Genomic DNA, 22,804 nt, shown 5'->3' on the forward strand with positions numbered 1-22,804 from the left:
TCGCTCCTGAGTGGTCAAGGCTTTTTGTGGGTGTTTAACTGCCATGTGGACAAGCAGTCCTGCTTTGCGAGAAAACACAGAGCTTGGGCATATAGGGCAGCCAAAACGTTTTACAGGGACTTTAAGAGATGACAGGATCTGCACTTTCATTCCCCCGGTGTTGACAAGCTTGTACCCACAATCACCTGATCCTCCTCCTCGCCGAATGGTCAAGCGAAGAGAGCCTTGTTTTCTATTTAGTTGCCCTCTTATTGTACAACTTATCTTTCTTTTCCTTTTGCTTCCATCAAATCTGACTAAATCTTGGGACTCCCATTTAGTTTCCCTCCACTCTCTCTTGTCGGACTTTTTTTTTTCTTCTTGTGCCGTCTCATTTCATCATGTGATAACTGGATGCTGCAGTCAACATGGTGGTGCGACTGTATATCTGACAGATGATGAGGATGATGGTGGGATTGATGGTGATGGTGATGCAGATGATGATGTTCAGTGGAGGGCAGTTCCGTAAGGGGCTGGAACGGGGCTGTGGTGTGAAGCGTACGACTACGGGATCCAGCAGGATATATGTGTTCTCCTTTCACCCCAGCTGGGGAATGGGGGTGCTGGGGCGGCATGATTGTAGAGTTTGGAGGCAGAGGCTGTGAATAAGTTGGGGCATTAGAAGCTGAAGACTGGGCAGCTGCAGCATCATAAAACAAGGGAGAATAACCAGCTGGTGGTTGTGGGGGTGGCTGCTGGTGGCTATGAGTGACAACACTAAGACTCTGCCCTCCATGTGCTTCTGTGGAAGGAGCCATCTGTAACAGGGCATTAGTGGCAGCCTCACTTTCTGATGCTGACTGATTAACATCACTTGCACTTCTGTTGTCTCCAGACCCGCTGCTGCCTTCTTGAGGGTTTGACGGTTCAGTGCGGGTCATCCCATGCTGTGATTGCCTATGTCGAGTGAGACTATTAGAGTAAGCAAAAGCTTTGCCACATACTTCACAGCAAAAGAGCTTTTCACCCCCACCTTCATGAACTGTCTGGTGATGGGCAGTCAGATGGAAGTGATGGCGGAATGACTTCCAACATATAGCACAGGTGTAAAGACGAGGGGGAGGTGGGGGCTGTGGTTGAGGTTGGGGCGGGGGTGGGGGTTGTGGCTGTGGGTTGGTGTCTTGAGGCTTGACATCTTGAGAGTATGTGTAATAGGAGGAGGTGCTTGGTGCTTGGTTCTGGCTCCTGTCTTGGGCCACGCTACATTGAGGGTTTGGGTTAAAGCTGTTAAGGTTCTCCGCAGTTGGTGTTGCAGGAACCTCTTCCATCTCCCCCTTCTGGTGGAGTTTACTGTGCCTCCGGAGGCTCTGGGAGTAACCAAACTCTTTTCCACAGATGGTGCATTTATAATTCTTTGCCCCAGAGTGGACCGTTTGGTGCTTGCTCAAGTGAAAAGCTTCTCTGAAATACTTTCCACAAACAGTGCAGTGATGAGGCTTTTCCCCAGTATGGATACGGTCATGCCTGCGGAGGGTCTCGCGACGTGCAAATCCCTTACCACAGACACTGCAGAGGTGAGTGCGTGGGAGGCCACTGGGCCCCATTCTTGGGGTGTATTGCCTGCGTTTGGGGGGCTGTCCACCAGTTGACGGATCTTTCTTAGCTCTGGGTTTGCGGGGACGTTTGGGTTTGGCAGCAGGGTTCTGTGGGTTGCTGCTCATAACCTCTTGGTTCCCACCACCTCTGAAATTTTTATCCATGCCAGATGTTGTTGAAGGTGAGCCCAGAGGACCTAAACCAAGACCCCCTAGAAGACCTCCTATGATGTCTCCCCTATCATCCCCTCTACTTCCACTGCTGCTAGCAGCTGTTATAGCAGAGATTGCATTATTTACAGAGCTAGTCACGTCATCCTCTGAGTCATCCAGGAGAGAAGATAGGGGCAGGTGGGGCTGTTGCTGCGGATGGTGGTGCTGGTTGTGGCTCTGAGAGTGTGGATGCAGTGTTGGGGCCAAGGGTGCCTTTCTCAGAGCTGGGCCCGCCATCCCACTTCCACAGGGGGAGGCACCCGAGTAGCATGGAGATGGATTACCTTGAGAACGATGATCATCATGGTAGCCTGTGTAACGATTCCGAGAGTAGTCAGTGGGGTATTTACCATCTGTTCTGTCCCTGTCATTTGAATTCCCTCCCCTTCCAGATTGAAAAAGACCATCACATCCTAAACCTGATTTTGGTTCTCCTTCCCCAACAATGATTACACCATCTTCTTCCTCAGTTTTCCCATAAATTACCCCTCTATTGCTCTGATAAGTTCCCCCTCCTCCATTACCTCCTCCACCCCCTCCCACGACTCTGTCCTCACCATCAGTTCCTGTCTTGCTGCCCCGTTGTTTGGGTCCCCTACCTGGCTTGCCGCAGGTGCCTGAGGCAGCATGGTTCAGTAGAGATGTGCTCTCACGGAAGGCACGACCACAGGCAGGACATCGGAATGGCTTTTCCTCATGTATCTTCTCATGGCGTGTCAGTGACTCTCTACGATTAAAAGCCCGAGAGCAGGTGGAGCAGCCATATGGGCGGGCTGATGAGTGTATTACACCATGTTGCAGGAGGTGCCCTTTTTTCTTAAAGGCTTTGCCACAATCAGGGCAATGAAATATTTTGTCTGGGCTAGGGCAGGAATTAGATGAGGGTTGGGGATTTTCTTGGGTCGAATGGGGAAGGCTTGGGTCAGACTGCGTTTTTATGTGTATGGGGTTTGGGCCAGTAGTGGCAGTATTGCTAGTACCTGCTGTGGTTGGTTCATGCATGCGCAAATGCCTGCGAAGGCTTGAAAGGTGAGGGAAGCTTTTGCCACACTCTCCACAGTTATATAAGGGCTCTGTATCAGACTCTGTGGCGTTGCGTTGCAATGAGCTCTGGTTATCAGATTTAGAAAGATGAGAATCATTAGTAACCAGTACTGAGGCAGCAGTGGAAGAGGGAGCAGAGGAGGAGGAGGAAGAAACTACTGATGAGGATGAAGATGAAGAGGCAAGAAGGGATGAAGGATCACCCCCCATATTTGACATACCGACCCCACTTCCAATTAAAGCTGGGGGCTGACCATGACTAAGCCCTCCTCCATTAGTATTACTGCCAGGATTACCACTATGACTACTGTGCCCATGGCTGCTGCCACTACTGTTGCTATCAGATTTTCTCTGCGGCAAATAGCCAGCCATTGCCTTCTTCCTCCTACTACTGCTGGTGCTACTACTGCTACTTCCACCTCCACTGCTTTCCCCTTTACCATCATCCTTTGATAAGGATAAATGGAGCGGTAAGGGGAGGGGCAAACCCGCTTCCTGTTGCATCAGAGAAGCTATCTGATTTGATGACAGGACAGGGATGCCCTGGAAGTCAAAGCCACCCAGAGATGAAGGCTGGGAGACTGGGTGGAGCGGATGGTGAGGATGAGAATGAGAATGTGGATGAGATAGGGTATGAGGAGGAAGCTGTTGTTGCTGGGGCGGCTGCTGTGGAGTCTGCTGAGACTGGGAAGTGGAGTGGCCATGTGAGTGAGAAGAATGCAAAGCAGGAGGTGGAGCAAGACTAGTACTAGGTTCCCCACCTGCCTGACTTAAGCCAATTCCTAAGTGGTTATGCGTTCCCTGTTGCACGAGGAATTGCTCTAAACTAGCATTAGCAGGCACCCCAGAGAGAAAATATTGATTAGCAGCTAACATGCAACTAAACTGTTGGTGAAGGCTCCGTGCATCAGACTGGGCCCCAACCAACTGGTGTCCCAATGAACTGACTGCACTGCTACTAGAAGAGTTGTTAGTGGTGGCCACAGAGGTTGAAGGGGAAGGAGAAGAAGAGGAGGGGCCGGGTGATGCCTGCGGGACAGAGAGGCCAGGATGCAGAGGAGGAGGAGGTGGAGGTGCTGATGTTACTAATCCTCCTAATCCCCCAGCACTCCCACTACTGCTACTTCCCCCAGCAAAGTGCTCAAAGCGGCCTACACTTGGGTGTAACTGCTCCTGTGCTAGTGCTGCCTCAGACGGGTGGAAAGAGCGCAGGAACTGTGGGTAGCCTGAAGAATGGCTTGAGCTGCTGCTGCTCATCTTGCTTGACTTTGAACGAGAGCTCTGAGATGAGGAAGGCTGTTGTTGTAAAGGTGGGGGAGGAGGGGCACTCATCTTGGCAAAAATGGAGGCAGAATCAGAAAAGGCGTTACCTCTAGACCCCTGCAGGGGGCCCAAGCCAAGTCCAGACAGAAGAGCTCCAGATGACTCAGCCTGCTGCTGCTGCTGCTGCTGGAGTTGATGCTGGTGAAGTTGCACTTGCTGTTGATGCTGTAGTTGTCGATCTAAACCAAGGCCTTTGAACTGGTGGGCCTGATGCCCACTTAGCATCTCTATAATGTCCAAATTGTATTTTCCAAATTGGAACATTTCCCACTCACTGGCACATGGGGGTACAGGAGTCAAACCTCCAGTGCTAGGAGTGACAACAATGATCCCACCAGTGGCTTGCCAAAGACAAACTTTACCCCAAGGATGAGGTTATGCTACTGTTTTATTCCAAAACTACTTCAATGTCAGTTTGAATTGAAAGTTTGTCTTTTTAGATTGTATACTTTACTGCTGCTACTCCCTCTCGATTATCCACTGCCCACACTCTTCATAAAATGGAGTGGGGTAGCCAGGGAGATGAGGTTACGCTCAAAGGATAAGTGCCTTTTTGTCAGGTAGGTGGGTTCCACCAAATTACTTATAATAGTTTTATCTGAGAAACAGTTTAAATGGCATCTTCTTGTTTTCTGTCAGTTACTGCGTCGACATTCTCCGTCTAAGCAAAGTTCCTCATTTGTGTTGAGCCAAGAAGTTCCTAGAGTTGAAAAAATAAAATTAAAAGAGATACCAGAGAGAAAAGTTAAGAAATGAAATGGAATAATTCTGTCAATAAAATTGTATTTATTATCTCTTCTAGCTGATACACAATGCATTTAAGAAATGCATTTGAAGTCAAAACTTACATGCAGAATAAAAGGGAATAATACAAGTCACTTTTGATGTTATAGTTGGTTTAGCAAAATACTCTTTGTATTGTAGTTGGGCTTTTTCCTACATGATTTATCTGTAATATAATAACAAAAATAAGAATAAGAATATAACTATACATCAGTATGCAATAAGCACAGAAATGCTAAAACACTGTGTCTTTATCAGATGGCCTTGGTAATTTAAGTTGAGGTGCACTGTCTGGTTTACAGCATGATCTGAATCATGTTGATTCATATTTATCTTACTGTCTATGCAGCTTGTTACAGGTTAGTACTTAGTAGAGGAAAGGATGCTTATTTGAAAGTGCTGCTTCAGAGGTTATTACTAATTTTTACGAATACAAACTTATAATGTTATTATATTGTAATATATGATACATTGGCAAACCAACCAGTTTAACTCTTACATTGTGAAGCAGTTCTAGATCCATCTCAAACTGTATTAAGTGTATTTTTCCACTCAGTTGAGAATAATACAGCATTTACAGGGCACCTGTGGCTATCTCTGCAAATGCCAAATGTTTATTGCGGAACACATTCAGGCAGAATACAGACTGGTACAACAGAGCTGTATTTTAAAAAAATGCAGAAAGCACAGGATACCTTACTATGAGCCATTTACGTAACAGTTCTGTCTGCAAGCTTTATATCAACAAGTGAACATTGAAAAACATATAAAAAAGCAAGAAAAATATCAGTGACTGTGAAGATGTCCCGAAAGGAAAATGATGATTTAGTTATACAAGTGTAGCACAGTTACTGTATGCAATAGATATTAGGAATTACCAATTTAGAAATTTCAACTGAGAAATGTCCCCATAGTGGGATCATTAAAGTTTTATTTTATCTTAATTATGCAAGTCTCAGTCCAGTTAAAGACAATTACAGGATAAATGTATAAATATTAAGAAAAGAAATCTAGGTGTCTGAAACAGAAAGTGGAGAGCAGACGTTTCAACTGTTGCACTATGGTACTTGATTGTAATAAATTCTTAGTTTAAGTTAAAGCATTAAATAATTACTCTGCAAAGTATTTAAAACTCTGCATAGTACTTAAATGGCATGAAGTTATTTAGATAAATTAAGAAGTCGCAATGGTGCACTTCCTAAAGACTAAAGGCTCCCCCTGTGCAGCTTCATCTTGCTCACCTCTTCCTTTCTTACCGTTTCCTCTAATCGATGTAATGAACCTACAGGAGAGTCTGAATCCCCGGCGGATGAGGGAGATAATCTACAGCATATTTCACTGCCTCTCATTTTAATGTAAATCGGCACTCCTGTGAACAAGAGCAGAAATATTACAATTAACATCAACATTATTCTGACTACACAGTGTAAACATTCGCAGAGCGTTACGGGCGCATGTAATAACGGATCCACTTTAGGAGGCAGCCTGAGACAGTATTGGCTAACATTTGGAGGAAAAGGAAAACATTGGACGCGCTTGCATGCAAAACTTCACGGTTCTTCTTAGCATCTTATTTTCCACCGCCTCAGCGTGTTCAGCTATTTGGTGCCTCACGCAGACTAGAAAACCACATAAGCACTGTTGCTAACGTTAGCCGTCTCTCCAAAGCACATTATTAAAAGCATGCAGACAACAGTTAACATCATGTTGCTAGCGCTAGCATATACATCTGCGTAACCTATATTGAGCAAATGTTTACCTACGCATCCAGTTACAGAGCACAGTTGCAGATGGATGAGGCCTGTCACGCCTTCTTCTAACTGCCTAGCTAGCTATCGTCCGCTTCCATTTCTGCGTGCTGTTTTCCAGTCGTTAGCCAGAGCCATTTTCACTGATGCTGAGCTGGGTGAAGGCGAACACCGCTCCCCCAAGATTTCAACTCCGACAGACACCGCAGCCGCCTCTTCGCCATTTCATTTCGACCGTTTGCGCGGGTAGGAAGCTAATACTAAAGATTTCGACCGTCGAGAAAATTTGGATGGACGGTGATAATATTTTTAGGTTAAAGTGAGTGACGTGTGCTCCCTTAACATTGGTCCTTTCCGGCCCTTGTAATATTTCCGGGTAGCACCAGCGGGGCTCACGGATGGCTGTTTTGGGCTCAGCGCTTTCACCGTTTGGTTACATGTTGAGTTCAGCTGGGGATCTTCCTCCAAAAAGGTCGAATAGTCGGTTAATGAGTGGGCTGCCCACTCCACGGTCCTCTGATTGATTGAACCATGCGTCATCCGGTCTCTGAAGACTTTTCCCCAGGCTACACATACCTTAAAGGCCTACTAAACACAAGCATTATTAATATCACAGGCCTCTGCTCAAACTATACAAGTTCAACAAAGAAAAGTAAAAGTTCAGCAAATTATGATTCTGCCTCTTTTTTTTCTTCTTCTTTTTTTTTTTTTTAGAAAGTCACTGTTACTATTTGGGGTTACACTGAGCAGGATGAGTAATCTAGGACTATAGGCTTATAAAATTATTTATGATGTGCATTTATTTGAATTTATTTGGGCTTTTTCTGTTCTACCTCCAGCAGCGTTGAACAACTTCCCACTTAATTTCAGGCCAGTGGGGTTAGGGCCTCATTTAAAAAAGCTTTCAAAATCACACTTACACAGACTGGCATTTGCATGATTATTTTTGTTCATTTTTATTTGCACCATTTCTTCTCTTTGTTGTAATATTGCTGTTTTAGTGGATTTTTATCCTGTTTTAATGGCTTATGATATGTTGGTTTTATATTGTTTAGTATGTTATTGTGTAACATACCTTGTAACTATAGAAATAAAGTTATAGATCATTACCAGGGGTGTCAAACATATGGCTTGCAGGCCACAACCGTCCCACCAAAGGGTCCAGTCTGGCCTGTGGGATGAATTTGTGAAATACAAAAATTACACTGAATATATTAACTATCAACTGTCAAAATGATTTTAGTTCAGGGGTCACATACAGTCCAATTTGATCCCAGGTCTGTCCAACCAGTAAAATACTATCATAATAAACTACATGTAATGACAACTCCAAAGATTTCTCTTGAAAAAATTTTTGTAGTGTAAAAAAAAAATGTAATTCCATGAAAATGTTTATTTCCAAACTATTCTTTCACAAAAAATGTGTATAATCTGACCATGAACAACCTGAAATGTCTTAAGAAAAATAATTGAAATTTTAATAACATTATGCTTGTCCCTAAATGTTTTGTGCCTTTGTAGATCCACTGTGATCTGTAAATTATGATGCACATGTCTAAATAATAAGCTGAGGCATAATATTGTTAAAATTGTGCTTATTTTTCTGCAGAAATTTCATGCTGTACATGGTTGTTCAGGTTATTCCCATTTATTAAAGGATATTTTGTAGATGGTGGGAGATAAATATATATATTACTAATATTTTATGGAGAAGAGGCGGTATTAAATAAGTTGCACTTCTTCCCACCCCTTTTCAGGCATGTAAATGAAATTATTGTGTTGTTTTTCTTTCTAAGGTGGTCTTGATTGTTGTTTTTTGTATTATTATTTCTGTTTTACTCGTTCACATATTTGTTAAATTTCATTGCATGTTTGGAATGAATCACTAAATCTGATCTAATCTAGATGTAAAAATTTTCATAATCTAATTTTGCTTTTTTTCACTGTAAAGCATAGAGAAAAGTTTAGAGTCGATATTATTTATAGGTTATTATGTTAGAATTTTACTGGTCTGGCTCACCTGTGATCGTATTAGGTTATATGTAGCCCCTGAAATAAACTGAGTTTGACACCCCTCTTGTTACTATATAACCTGTAATATATTCTAACAGAGATGTAAGGGAAGCAGTTTTAAATTTCTCACGATACAATAAACATTCAACGCCCAAGTCTAATAACAGTTGACACATTTATGAAACAATGTATATTATATAGAGAGAAATAATGTATGTATTTGTTCAACATCAGTAATTGAAATAGATGCATCTTGTATCACAGAAACTCTGAACAGCATACAGTTTTTTGTGTTGTCTGATTTATGATATATCTTAAGGTGTAGGATAATAGCTGCTAAAGAAGACTCATATAAAAATGTCCTCGGAGCAGAACAGAGAAGTTCTACATTTGTTTATCACTGGCCTTTCAGACACATTTTACATCCTCTGACCTTTAGAAGCTCAAAAAAAACAACTGCAAGACATCGATTAAAGGATGATGGAGATGATGCAATCAAAAAACATCTGAGACTCAGACACACATGTTCCTCCAAAGCTGAAAGGTGATGTAGAACTCAGCTTTTGGCAAATCATTATTTTATCATAATACACATCCAGAATTGTATTAAATTGGTACAATCATAGAGACATGAATAATTTTATCTCTGTTCCTCTCTGAATTTTAATGACGTTAATCATGCCAGGGCTAGGATGCTAATCATGTGCACAGAGTACAGAGGACACAAATCTTTGGCCATGGACCATCAAAGGCTCTACATGTGTGAATCAGGCTTCTGACTCACACATACATTTGCAATTTAACAAGCACTTGGTATTTCCTAAAAATCTGCAGTCTTTAGACGTAGACATTTATGATCTGCATCCAAATATGTTTATGAGCTGTGTATTTTTGTGGAAACTTTTTGTCACCCTGCCAAGTAGATACACAATGCATTAGCTGCTGATCGTATGCAAATTGTGTGGGAGAGTGATCCAGCTAATGCCGTTTGATTTGTTCTGGTTTCTTCAGCACACCGTACACATTAATACCAACCTGTGCATGTGAGCAGCACTTATATGACAGTCTGATTAAGGACCTCTGTACACTTTGTCCTGTATCTTCATGAACGCACATTGAACCTCCTGCTGGTGAAATGTGAACATTACAACACTTGTAATGCATCAGATGCTGCTGCCAGTACATAAACTAAATATAATAATTTTGTGCCCTTTGTGCTCGTCCAGCACATTGATGTTGTCTGTACTTTCATTTAAGCCCTCATACATCTCAGTGCAATAAATGTATTCACAGGAGGGCTTGAATATGAGCACGGCAGCCGTTACCTCAGTGTACAGGTCCACAGTATGATATAACTCAGCACTCAGATGGTTTAGAGTCCTGAATTATATGAAGTAAATTTCCCTTCTTGTTCTTTTCATTAAAAAAACAGTTATCCACTCCCACTGGCCCCATATAGCCTTACTGTGGATTATACAATATCTCAAACCCCAGTGATGTGGGATTTCATCAACGGCTTGCTGTGTGTGTGCTTACTAACCTACTTTAGGATAAAAGGTAGTTTGTTAATATAGTGCTGTTGCATCTGGTTTGACCGCTCATAAAAGATTAAATTGTCAAGTAAAGTAAATTGTGAAGTAAACTGGCCAGAGACAACAATGGTCATTTATCTACTTTTTTTTTTTTTTTTGTCACATTTATTACACTGATTACATTAAAATTATTCACCCAAGACAGTCTCAAATTTCCAAATGACAGCATATGTTCATGGTTCAGCCACTTGAGAATGTTCGTTATTATAATCAGCACTCATAAATTTCTCATAAAAATCTTCCTTCAGAAATGAAGAAAGAATAATTTAAAATATAATGCTAAGGTTTATTAAGCAGTTTAGAATTATGTTAACACTGATGTAAGGTAGTATGAGGATTGTTTTGTTTACTTTGAAAAAAATAAAAAATCTGGGGGGTATATGAAGACTGAAGAATTTTTGATGCTTAGTTGGTGGAAATATTCAGTGTATAATTTGTGTGAAGAAGTGCTTGTTTCTGAAATATTGATAAGCCTGGTGCATCTGCCTAAAGTATGCTCTTAACTCTAGAGGTTATAAGTGAGCTAACCATTCATGTGTTTCTGTTAAAAATACAAGACTATGCATGATGTAGGAAGAGAATAGTGTTTACACAGTAATTAAAAATAAAATACAAGAGCATTAAATGCACATGCAGTAATGAATGACAAAACATTTTTCCCACCAACTTTATTATACAAATTCTTTGTAAGCCACTGTTGTATCCAAGGGGATTAATGCATTGAATACTAACAAAAGGGTTGTTTTTAAATTTATAGGCATGAAAATAAATCCATGAATTTAATTATTGGACACTGGCCCTGTCCATACAATTTACTGTTAGCAATGCTTTACAAGCATTAAGGTGGCCATAACCCATCCTCCCTCTAAATGAATTCATAATGGTGAAAACACACACCATATTTATTCATTTCTTTCTGTAAACTAGCTTTTTTAATGTTTTATCTTACTTGCCCTCATATTAGTTCTTAATTGTGAAAAAGAAATACCCCTGTAGCCATGTAGGAGGCTATGACAATAGAAAGACAACAAAATGTTATGAGTTTGGCACTGTACAATTCATTAAATACTAACACATAATTTGTTGAATCCTCAAATTAATGTCGAAGAGACCACTCAAAATATTCTGATTGTACTAGCTATACAAAATACAATACTTGCACAAATTAGATTAACCATTTATAAAATTGTGATAATGAATTTCGATGGATATGGCTTGTGAGATATTACAGACTTTGCTACAGACCTTTTGTGGTTCTATTAAAAAAATCTAATACTACTGTATGTCATCAGTCCTATTTCCCTGAAAAATACACTGTAATCAAAGCATTCAGGTTTCCATCAGACCTCCATCTTTACCTTAACCTGTGAAGTGAACATTCATCCAAACACATACATTATGGCATTATAGGTTTAGTGTGTATAACCCATATGTTATCGGAGCAGGCTGCTGCAGAGAAGACAACAGACCGTTTCTAGTCTGGTGACGTTAATATCTTCAGGCCCGTCCTGAACACATCTATCCCTCACTGGCTTTTATAAGACTGTCATCAGTACATACATTTAGAAGGCTGCCGATTTTTTCAATAGATGTTTTGTACCAGAGTGGAAACCTAAGTAATCACTTGAGATCAAGAAGTCATAAGGCCGATGTCTAGGCACAGTACAAACAGCTGGAGAAGTGGCCATTATATGCAACAGTGACCTTGAATCCAGATATACTGTAAATGCCTCAAAGAAATGGAGCTGGCATGCATTAAGATTTGGAATGTTTTTAAAACTTGAATTTATGACCAGATGTATGAAAAACCAGCTAGTCATGAGAATGCTAGTTATCTAAAAACAATAAACACTTAAATCCCACCAAGTAAAAGAACATCACATCATAAGATAATTGTTAATAATAACCATAACAGTTATAATAATTATTAATAATAACACTCCATCATATTCATAACAATTACATTTAGCACTGTGTATAGGAAGATTGTCCAAATAAAATCAGTGTTTCTTATCAGCGTTTCATCTCTGTATCCTGTCACATGACTGAACTAAACCAAGCAGTAACAAATTCCTTCTTTGATCCGCGCAATTACCTCTGATTTCTCGCTGGGTTTCTTTTCTTGTTGATAAAAAAAAAAAAAATCCTCTCAAAACAGTACCTTCCATTGATCAGTCACTTTCTCAGCCGTGCTTCTACAGAATGTAACCTTGAGGACACAATACAAAGTATGTTTGTATCTGGTGCAAATATCAGGGGATAGATTTGTGCAAAGTTTTGTCTCTGTTTTCTCTTTGAACTGTGCTTAAATTGCTCTTGTTTTTTGTACACATTAATACTTAATACATCATGACAATATCAACACAAAATCAAGAGAAAGAGATAGCATTTTATATGGACCACAGATATCACATACTACAGTATATAAGATAGGATAGCCCTTAGTATTGATAAGCGTTGTTATTGATGAAGATTTTTTTTGTCTCTTTTCTTTTTTTTTTCTTTTTTTTAGTCATACTGGCTGAAGTGCGTTATGATACAGCAAGGTCTTTGTCTGAAGATGGGAAGGGCTTCCTAACCATCTAAGTCTCTTGCGGCAAACGGAGCCATGCAGGAGAAGGCCTCTGGTTGCCCTCTCTCCTGACTCAGAGGTTTCGGCTTTGCTCTGAAGCCAATCCTTTGACTGTACAAAATATCACTTGACTTGTATAATTTGTCACCTGGTGAGAATAATAAAATGGTGATTGTCAGACCAGCTTGCTCTGTGTTTTTTTTTTCTTTGTATCTCCATAAATGGCTTTGAAGGACAGTTGTGTAAGTGCAACCTCTGCATCATGATCTATTCATTTGTGCTCTGTAGAAAAAAAAACGTTGCTCTTCATACACAGCCTACATGACAGGATGTTGCCTTTAAACTCAGCGTCTGTTCTGTCACCGCTCGAACTGAAGATTTTTTGTTGGTATAACAATAAATCTGGTTTATTTGGTAGCCCAGTTAAATTCTGATCTATCACTGGGAACATTAGGGAACACTCACCTACAGCATATCTTATTGTCAGCTTACACTCCTGTAGTGTAACAGTGATCAGAGTTATTTCCTCTGGGGATTTAAACTAAGGTCACATGGAAAACTTAGGCAACCCAGGCATCAGATTGGTAATGTGGGTACGTCCGCGGTATAAGGCGGGTGCAGAGTCCTGCCAATATTGTCAGGCAGTCAGAAACCTCGTCCATTTAGTTACAAAGGAAGCAATGAAAATCAGTTCTGTCTCCTTGTGTCAGGATGAGTTTGGTTCAGCAGTGTCACATCTCCCGTTCACAGCTGTTCACCCGTGAGACTCAGTTTAATAAATCATTGTTGGCAAGAGTTAAGCAGTTCGACAGTCCAGCAGGTAGTTGGCTCAATTCTCTATTAAATTCTTTGATACAGTAATCCGCAGGGTCCTCCTCTTCAGAGACCTCCTCTTTTTTTTTGATATCGTCTGGTTTTCCTATCTAATATGGCTCCTGAGTACTTTTTGAAAAAACATATAAAAACTAAATTATGAACGACACTTCTGTTGGTTTTGTTTCACCCTTTCCAGTCAGTCTTTCTTTACAAGTAATGGCACTGCTGTTTATGGCAATATGGCAAATTCGGTTACAAAATATGGCTGATGTAGGCTATCACATAATTGGAACAGATATTCCCCACAATAGACCTATAATAATTTTAGAAGTAGTTATATTCAAGATATAGAATTAAACATAACACTAATTTGAATAGCCTAAACACGTATACTTTTACTATAGTTTATACTTATATTCTAGTTTTATTTCTTGTAGTTGTATATCTAAGAGTTAAATGCAGAAGGGTGATCTATTCCCATTGAGGGGTAAACTCTACATTAGGCACAAACCTCACACTGTCACCTCGTTTTTACTCCCTGTCCTGATCTCCTGCCTGCCTCCCCCACTTCCTCCAGACCCCCCACCACCCCCTCCTGGTATGAAATGTAGCTGTTCGATGGTGTTCTGCCTTTTCGCTGCAAAAGCCATCCTCCTCGCGCTGTGGCCCCCTAGCGTTCCCGTTCCCATGACTACCCCTGCCCCAGGGCCCTCCCCCGCCCAGCCCATTCCCCCACTCATGTGCCCCGTCATGGGTGTGTTCCTCTCTTGCTCTCTTCCAGAGGTGGGGTGAGAGTTCATCTTGATCATGTGATGCCGGTCTAGGGAAGGTGTGGCGCAGACGTTCTGCTGAGACTGGGCCTTCTGTTGGCGAGGCAGCGTCGGGACGATCCCCCCTGTTGTGTGGGCATATGGATCTACAACCCCCATCCCACCCATCCTCTCCTCCAAATGGTCTGGGGACATGAGAAGGCGTTCCTGTCTCTCCTCTCTCTGCCTTTCCTGGGTCTTCCTGGTGAGGGTCTGGGTGTTTGAGTTCTTATTGGAGGCAGCCATGGCTTTGTAGTACTGATGTTGCTGGTTCTTGGACAGCCGGGAGAGGGTCCCTGTGTTGCCAGGAACATCGCCCATATTAAGCAGCTGATCAGTAGACTTGACTTTCCTTGGGGGTTTAGAGAGAGTGTCGTAGTTGGCATTGAACTGAGGCTCTGGGGGATCCAGAGGGTAAGGATTGGGAGTGGGTGATGCAGGCATTCCAGATGGTGGCGGCGGGATCCATGGACGAACTGCATGCCTGGGGAGGGTTCCTCGCCCACTGAGGGTATAGTCCCCACCCCAGTGAAGGTGGTGCTGAGAGGACTGGAGGGCCGGCTGTGCTGTGTGAGGCCGGCGTTTGGTGGTGCAGTAACCAGACGAGTACTCATCCAGACCTTTTTCTGGAAGCCAAACAAAATTTCTCTGAGTTGTTTATCACCACAGTAAATACCTTCACCACATAATGATGCATCCTGCACTTTATGCTGTGGTGTCAAGAGTGTCATTGTGGTTTAGCAGTCATGAAACAACTGTATAAGCTGCACTGTACAGGGTGTGAACAGCAGACATTTGTCAACGCTTCTTGAAAGTAAGAGTACTTACCAAGGCGTTTCAGTGAGGAGTATCTGTTCAGCTCTGGCTTGGTGGCACTCTCATAGGAGGGAGGCAGCTGAGCCAGGTTGTGCAGGGAATGGTGGAAGGACGGCTGAGATTTGGTGTTGTTGTGTTTACTGGAGAGCAGGGTGCCTCCAGCTGCCAGCTGAGCATTGTTCATCCGAGGGGTACGTTCTACAGATACCACAGGGAGAAAACCACTGTGTGTTAAATGAGATTTGCTCCTCTGGATATAGCACACTGCATGTAGCTGTGTTTGAATCTACTAACATTCACTGGAACAGACAGAAATTTAACTTGCTTCAGCACTAGCACAAGAAACCCAGGCTATGATAATCATTATTATTGTTGTGATGAATGAGCCTACTTTTGAGCTTAAAACCAAACTGAATGAAGTAAATGAAGCATAGTGGTGATTACATGTAATTTACACAGGAGCCAGCTGCCTTACCGATAGTTGCAGTATGTTTGGGACTGGAGCCTGATGAGTGGATGAAATTGTGTTGCAAATTTCCCACTGTAAGTCAAAGAACATTAGAAAATGAGCCTTCAAAAAGAATGCATTTCAAAAGCATTTTGGCATAAAAAGTAGCTAACTCCTTTGTCTATCCGCATCCATTCACCTTCACATGGTTTTAATGCAGAGATTCTCAAAATCATCATATTAGGCATACATATTTTAAAAGCACTTACATCCACATTCATTTAGATTTAGCTGCTTATGTTCTGAAGAAGAAGCCTAATTTTATCACATGGGATAGTCAGAGGTATTTTTTCATCAGTGTATTGAAATTACTGATGCATCAGATTTTTAAAAAATTATTTTAACATATCCAAAATTACATACAGCCTCTGCATAAAAAGAATGGCGTAGTGTAAAATGCCCTAGCCCTCACATCTATTGTCCTTGCTGGGCAATCCTGGAGCATAAAGATTTTTTGGAGGTCTCCCCAGTGTCCCCTGTCCATCGCCTACAGTCAGAGCCACACTGTTGTTTCTCTCATCCTGCTGGACGGGGCTGGATTGGTGCCGCAACATATCAACCAGGGCTCTGAGGACATAATAAAAAACACAAAGAGGAAAGAGGAAATTTGAGATTACATTTGATAAATGTCATGAGATTTAATTTGAAAAAATACAAGGCATCTCTTCTTTTCTAAATTATATTGGCTTAGAGTTGAAAGACAATGTGCTATTCATGTGATGATGTAGGTTTGTCACTGACAGAAACAAAAAACATTCACGACATAATAACTGAAGTAACAAAGTAGTCTTTCCATCTGTGTTTTGAAATATATATGTTGCATATTTGTGCACAATGATGAATAACTAAGATGAATTAGGAGCAATACTATGCTAATGGTTCTATTTGTGTACAACCATGTAGAATAATGTAATCTTAAAATTAAAATGCACATCTTTATTGCCAAGATTATCGGCCATATATGAGATGGAAGCCAAGAGGGATCAAGCAGCCATGTATGCTGCAGCCGCTACCCGATGAAGATCAAATATGTTTCAGCTGATGACTAACGACATCATTCTGAGCCCAGAATGATAAATCTGCTCCATTTATGAAGTCCTAAAAACCTAATTTCATTACAGTATTCATACAACGAATGAAGTAAGAAATCCGGCAGCGAGAAGTTATACAAAAGAATAAATTAGTGTCTGTCTAAGGCTCACCTGGGCATATTGAGATCTCTCTGGATGGCTTCCTGCTGCACCTTGTTGAACACCACCTTGATGCCGACAGCTACAACCACCATGAATACAACTACACCACCAATGACGAAGCCTGTGTTGTGGCTCTGCTGTTTCAGGGGATCAAAGTCTGGGTCATTGCCCGAGTCCTCTGGTATAAACATAGTATCTGTCTGTGGCTTGGCCCAGTCTGGAGAGTCATAGTTTGGACAGCTCTCCTGTTCCAGTTGTCGATTGCGGTCTGGACAGCAGAAACGCAAGTAGCAGGTCCCACAGCAATAGATGAAGCCATCCTTTGTGCAGTTGAAAGAGCTGTCAAAGTGTCCCATTACATCATAATAACCCCGACATACGTCCATCCATACATCCATGAGGCGGGGTCGAATAGGCTCTACCTGGGCTGCACCTAAGGGAGGTGCAAGAGCATCTGCTGAAGTCACATTTTTGGGAAACATGACCTGAGGCATGGGCCTCGGAGGAGCCTCCAGAACTCCCTCTGCTGTTTCTGGAAGTTTCTCAGGGGTTTTGGTCCTGCCCTGGAGAGCTGCCGGCCGGATGTTGGCCTGGATAGATAGGAGCAGGAGAGAGGAGCTAGGAGCAGACTTGGGCTGCTCAGTGAAAGGCCTCCCTGAGTGGTCTATGTGCTGAGGAGGGGGAGATGGAGAGGTCTCCACAGCAGTGGTAAGTGGGACAGTAAGGAGGGAGAGCAGGGAGACAGCGACGATTCTGAGATTGGTGGTGGGCGTCATTTTTACATGACTAAGAGAACTATTTTCTGTTGTTGAGTCAATGCAGTTACAACGCTGTATCCGCTTTTGCAGTTTAACCCACTAAAATGGCATGTGAAGTTGTCAAGTAACATATACAACCTCTTGGATACTGATGATGTATCAATAGCTTCATTCAGAAATGCTTAACATTGAAATTTTCTGTTATTTGTTTATATTCATGCAGGGTGCTAAAAAAAACAGTTGTTAGCTTTCAGTTATTGGTGATAATGTCACTGAATGTTTTTAACTGACTGCTAGGAAAGAACTCCAAATGTGTAATAACTTCATCCTTTGACCCCCAAAAACACCTCTCTAAACTACAGCTCTAAAATTGCTGTCGCTTTGTAAAAAGGACAAGTTGAAACAGCAATCTTCATGCTTTTAGTCCTTAATTTTCCTGTTCTACATGTCTCACTGAACAAAAGAATAAATATCTGTCACACTGAATGTAGTTTTGCTTAACAAAGGGCAGTAAAAATTAGTAGCAAGTACAGTATTTACAATAAAATATGGCAGTCCTATACATTCCTGTGCTGATCATGGCACTTGAACAATAGTGTATGGCCAGGAGTTTTAAAAAATGTAAACAGTTTTATCAGTCCCGTTTGTTCCTGGCTATGTCAGTATGGCATTACATACATTCAGATTTGGCACTTATTTAATCTGTCAGCAGTTTTGTTCTGGAAAAATGTTTGATGTTTGTAATTTTTTTTATACATTTGCTGCTTTGGGGCATTATAACACAATCACATGAAAATAACAGACAGCGCTGCAGACTCTAGGGAAAGACATAACTCTGAAAGCTGTCTTTTAATGAAAACTACTTTCTCTGGACCAGGGGCCAATCCCCATTTTAACCGGTTCCAGGCACTCTAATCTATAGAAACACTATTATCTGAATCTGTTATATGGTTTTATTAATGTGCATCAGTACTTGCCTGGCACAGACTGTTACTGTGATTGGGCTGGGTGATAATGAGTGAAGCTCAGCCTAAGTGCTAGAAGACTGTAGAAACAGAAAATTACGAGTAAGCATAAACCAACGAAATAATTTGCAGCCTGTGAAACTCATCACAAAATTAGACAAAAGTCTTTTTTAGTTCCACATGAATTTCTGCATTCAGCTTTTAGGCACAAAAGTTGCCCATGTCATTCAACTGTATCACTAATTAGATATGAACTGAAGGGCACATTTCTTCTCCGTGTGACATAAAATTATTCTTGATTTGTCTCTGAGGTTCAAAGAATATCACTTTTGTTGAGAAATATGTAAATGTGTGAAGTTATTGTGTTGGAGGTGTTGGCAATAATAGACAGAGGCAGATCTGTCTCCCACAGAAATTATAATTATATGTAATTATCAAAACGTCCCTATCTGTAGCGGAGAATGTAGGCACAGATGGGGGAGACAGAATGCTGAAATCACTGAGGGCTCCACTTGTTTCAGTTACATGCTCCTCTAACCTTCTGGGAAGAGTTCAGCAGAGGGAAAAAAACAAGAGACACACAGCAGCAGCTCTCCCACTGACTAATGTTCCAAAAGAACTCTCAGGCAGAAATTCTTCTGTCGTCTCTAAATGTTCTGCTTGATTTCCAGAATTGTCTTCAGCTTTACACGGCAACAAGAAAACCTGGTATGTGTTGGCCGAGTGTCCACTGTGAAAACAAATGACAGGCATGATTAGAGAGGTCTGCAGGATTCTCTCATTGTTTAAACTTGTGTATGAGCATCTGCACATTTTGGGAACATGTGTACACGATACTGTCATTTGTATTAATTGCAATCATGTGTGTGTGCTGTTGCAAGAGCATGTGTGTGTTAGTGTTCCTGTTTCATTGCAGGAGGAACACGCTCCTGAAAAGCCAATGATAGAGAAAGAGAGCAGAGGGATAAATGCAGGGTAGGGATTTAAATGAGCAAAGAGATTGTGGCGAGCGGGAAGAGCCAGAGGTATAGATGCAGAGACGACCATGAGTGGGAGGGCGGTGTGTGGGTGGCACAGAATCAAGTACATTTCTCCCAGCACTTACCAGTACAACACAGCACATCACACAAACAGCACTACCAAACAGATCTACAAATACAGTACATGCCACACACAAGAGTCCTAATCAAGGCTGCACATCAGATGCTGTTGGAGCAGTTAAAGGGGTACAGGTAGAACTGTACAAAAGGTTTTGAATGTGTGTATATGTGTGTGCATGTGTGACACTATAGTAGGCATTCTGTAAACCTCCTTGTAGTCAGTCTCTGCCTCTTTTCTTTATTCCTCTTGCTCCCTCCTTCTCCTCTTTCTCCCTCGTTCTGCCTTTCTCTCTTTCTCAGATTCTGTGCGTGGGTTGAGGCAGCTAACTCTCTCAGAATAGCAATGCAGCTCTGTCTGTGTGTGAGTGAAAGAGGCAGTGAAAGAGAAGGGAGGCAGAATCCAATCTGCACCCATTAGCCAAACCAGATTTCAAAGTAACATCTGTCCGTCTCTTGCTCAACAAGATGACTCTGATGCTTTGCATCGTCATCTGCAAGTGCTGCTTAACTTGAATATTTTCTGCTCTGACTCCATTCACTTCATGGAGGATTCTCTGACCAAATATCTAAAACAAACCAATAACTGTGCAGTTACAGCTGGTTTACAATGTCTATGACAAACTAATGTCATCTAACCACATGTATGACATATATGAAGGGTCAGTCCTCCTGCATCCACAAGTCTTCGCAATTTTTGAGTAAAGTAACTCAAAACAGAACGGATGGAAATGTTGTAAGAGGTATGTACAGTACATGAGCTTTTGAAGCAATGCAGCAGTAAAGAGAGAGAGAGAATGGGAACAAAAGGGTGAAGGGCACACATTGAGAACTGTGAAGTTGTATCCCTGGGTTACATGGACACGGGTGTGTGTGTGTGTGTGTGTGTGTGTGTGTGTGTGTGTGTGTGTGTGTGTGTGTGTGTGTGTGTGTGTGTGTGTGTGCGGGGGGGGGGGGGGGGTTACAAACCATCTCAGCAGATTCCTGGTATTGGAAGCAACTGTATCAAAGCAAACGAACCAAACAGCCTCCTTAGTTTCATTGCAGGATGCTGAAAAGCGGTGCAGACGGCTGTGCATGCACCGATTTCAACAGGTGTTTGTGGGAAATGGAACAAAATGGCCCCTCTTTTTTTCTTCCAAAACACGCTGTTGCAAAATGTACTATGATGTGAAAGGATGGGGTGAAATTCGCCAATACAATGTTGATGCATTAGACAGTCGCAGAGACAAGCCTCGTATCACCGCTTTGCGTTAGTCTTATCGGTGAATATGTGCTGCGCAATGACTTGCATCCGTCAAGTGATTTTAACACCGACTCCTCAGACAACAGTCCGTCTTTCATTAGGTTACGAAGTTGTAACTTGCAATGAACAAGCATGCGGGTTATGGACATGACTTGCATGTATCAGTAGGCTAAGAATGCGTGGGTGTATCCGTGCCGGTGTGTGTAGTCCGGCTGGATGTGTCGGTGTGTGTGTGTGTGTGTGTTTTATCAGTGATCTTAATTTCACTACCGTTATAATGTCGAATTAATGTATTCGGAGTTGTCGATTAAAGTGTATAAGTGATGGAAAAACATGTCTGCCCAGCATAAAAGCATTGTGTAATTGTATCTGTGTGGCGCAGCTTTGATCCAAATGTTTTGTTTGACAGCCTCCAGCTCAACTGATGCGTCTAAACACATGCCAAAGTCAGTTTTCTCACACGCAGAAACATGCAAAGACAGTCTAAAACAGTTCTGGTAGTATTTCTGTAATTGATGTTGCATTAACAAAAGGTGCATAATGTCGTGTCTTACCTGTGCGTTGCTGTGGGGTTTGATGCTGGAGAACAGCGCTGGGAGAGCCTGCGCACTGTATCTCCGCGTTTCTCAGATGGCAGCCTGTTATTGTAGCTGAAACAGATCAGGACAGCTTGAACTGTTGCTGGATGTGCCACCTGTTTTAAATGTCCGTGTTTTTTACGGCTGCTGCAGATCTCAGCTGTGTCTCCATTTATGATCACTGATAATCCATTATCATTGCAAAAGAAAAAAAGAAACGAAAAGAGTAAAGCGCAAACAGGAGATTGGTTGAGTTTTTAAAACATCTGACAAGGCAATTTAAGTGCACAGTACATCGGTAAATTCCGTGTTGTGCCGCGCAAGTTGCCGAGTGTAGATCAACTATCCATTAGAGCGCAGTGATGCGGGAGCCTACGTGCCAGATGTGAGCTCAAAATGTAAAAAACAAAAAACAACCCAAAAAAATCCCCCAATTTAACTTTTCTCCATCTGAAATTGACTGCTGCTGGTTTCCTTTATAATTTCCAAACGAGATTGGTTCTACCGCCTAACTGCGCCTGGCCTCACGGAGGTCCGCCAGTCAGGGAGCGCTGTGATTGGTCGCTCTCACTGGCGCTGATGAGACTCTCTCGCGCCTCTCGGTGCTGATGGTCAATAGGCCCATTCAACTGGTGGCGTTCATCTTTATTCCCCTCCATTTCATTTCCCCCTTTAATTCAAATACCCTCACAGGGCTACTTATCATTAGCTCTGACAACAACATGGATTAGAGTTTTGCCTGGTGTCATCTCTTCTAAAAGTGAACGGCGCACAACGGGAGGGCAGAAAACTGGGAAAAAACCTGCAAAATTAAAGCAAAGCAGCAAATTCAGCGGAAGACCTCCGAGATCCAAAGTGTGTGTGTGTGTGTGTGTGTGTGTGTGTGTGTGTGTGTGTGTGTGTGTGTGTGTGTGTGTGTGTGTGTTTTCTTTGTGTGTGAGAGAGAGCGAAAAAGAGACACACAGAGACACGGTTGCCACAGCAACTGTGTCATTATGTTGGTGGCAATTATGAAAGCGATAAAACGGGGAAGGGGAGAGGATTGGCGCAAAAGCTTTAACACTGGAGCGTGAACGAAACTGTCAATTAGTTTCAGTCCTACATCGGCAATTCACATATTTCTTTTGCTTTAAGACAAACAGGGGACAGCTGACCA

At 42.0% G+C, this 22,804-nt stretch overlaps 2 protein-coding genes across 6 annotated transcripts; both read right to left on the bottom strand.

Moving 5' to 3' along the window:
- Positions 1-259: 259 nt before the first annotated feature.
- Positions 260-7,200, bottom strand: LOC115435953 (zinc finger protein 865). Of its 4 annotated transcripts, XM_030158594.1 has the most exons (4): positions 6,697-7,199; positions 6,194-6,306; positions 2,387-4,854; positions 260-2,098 (listed from the first exon to the last, which is right to left on the bottom strand). In XM_030158594.1, the coding sequence occupies exons 3-4, from the start codon at positions 4,416-4,418 to the stop codon at positions 297-299; spliced, it is 3,834 nt and encodes a 1,277-aa protein (XP_030014454.1). In that variant the 5' UTR covers positions 4,419-4,854; positions 6,194-6,306; positions 6,697-7,199; the 3' UTR covers positions 260-296. The 4 variants fall into 4 exon arrangements, with proteins under 4 accessions (XP_030014454.1, XP_030014452.1, XP_030014451.1 ...); XM_030158592.1 differs by having other exon boundaries at positions 260-4,854; positions 6,701-7,200; XM_030158591.1 differs by having other exon boundaries at positions 260-4,854; positions 6,697-7,200.
- Positions 7,201-11,225: 4,025 nt separating this feature from the next.
- shisa7a (shisa family member 7a) lies at positions 11,226-22,103 on the bottom strand. 2 transcript variants are annotated; one of them, XM_030158855.1, is made up of 7 exons: positions 21,625-21,641; positions 20,794-20,824; positions 17,014-19,457; positions 16,224-16,378; positions 15,779-15,844; positions 15,316-15,501; positions 11,226-15,113 (listed from the first exon to the last, which is right to left on the bottom strand). In XM_030158855.1, exons 3-7 carry the CDS (start codon positions 17,778-17,780, stop codon positions 14,191-14,193), a joined length of 2,097 nt encoding a protein of 698 aa, XP_030014715.1. In that variant the 5' UTR covers positions 17,781-19,457; positions 20,794-20,824; positions 21,625-21,641; the 3' UTR covers positions 11,226-14,190. The 2 variants fall into 2 exon arrangements, with proteins under 2 accessions (XP_030014715.1, XP_030014714.1); XM_030158854.1 differs by lacking the exon at positions 20,794-20,824 and having other exon boundaries at positions 21,625-22,103.
- Positions 22,104-22,804: the final 701 nt, after the last annotated feature.

The sequence above is a fragment of the Sphaeramia orbicularis genome, chromosome 16, assembly GCF_902148855.1.
Source record: "Sphaeramia orbicularis chromosome 16, fSphaOr1.1, whole genome shotgun sequence".
In the NCBI taxonomy this organism is placed as follows: domain Eukaryota; kingdom Metazoa; phylum Chordata; class Actinopteri; order Kurtiformes; family Apogonidae; genus Sphaeramia; species Sphaeramia orbicularis.

What these genes read in the sequence shown, in the direction of transcription:
- shisa7a (XM_030158854.1), bottom strand. Translation starts at nt 17,780, where the DNA reads ATGACGCCCACCACCAATCTCAGAATCGTCGCTGTCTCCCTGCTCTCC. An exon ending in AGAGATCTCAATATGCCCAG is followed by an intron (nt 16,379 to 17,013) that starts GTGAGCCTTAGA and finishes TTATGTCCTCAG; the next exon opens with AGCCCTGGTTGATATGTTGC. An exon ending in CTCCTCACTGAAACGCCTTG is followed by an intron (nt 15,114 to 15,315) that starts GTAAGTACTCTT and finishes TTTGGCTTCCAG; the next exon opens with AAAAAGGTCTGGATGAGTAC.
- LOC115435953 (XM_030158592.1), bottom strand. Translation starts at nt 4,418, where the DNA reads ATGTTCCAATTTGGAAAATACAATTTGGACATTATAGAGATGCTAAGT.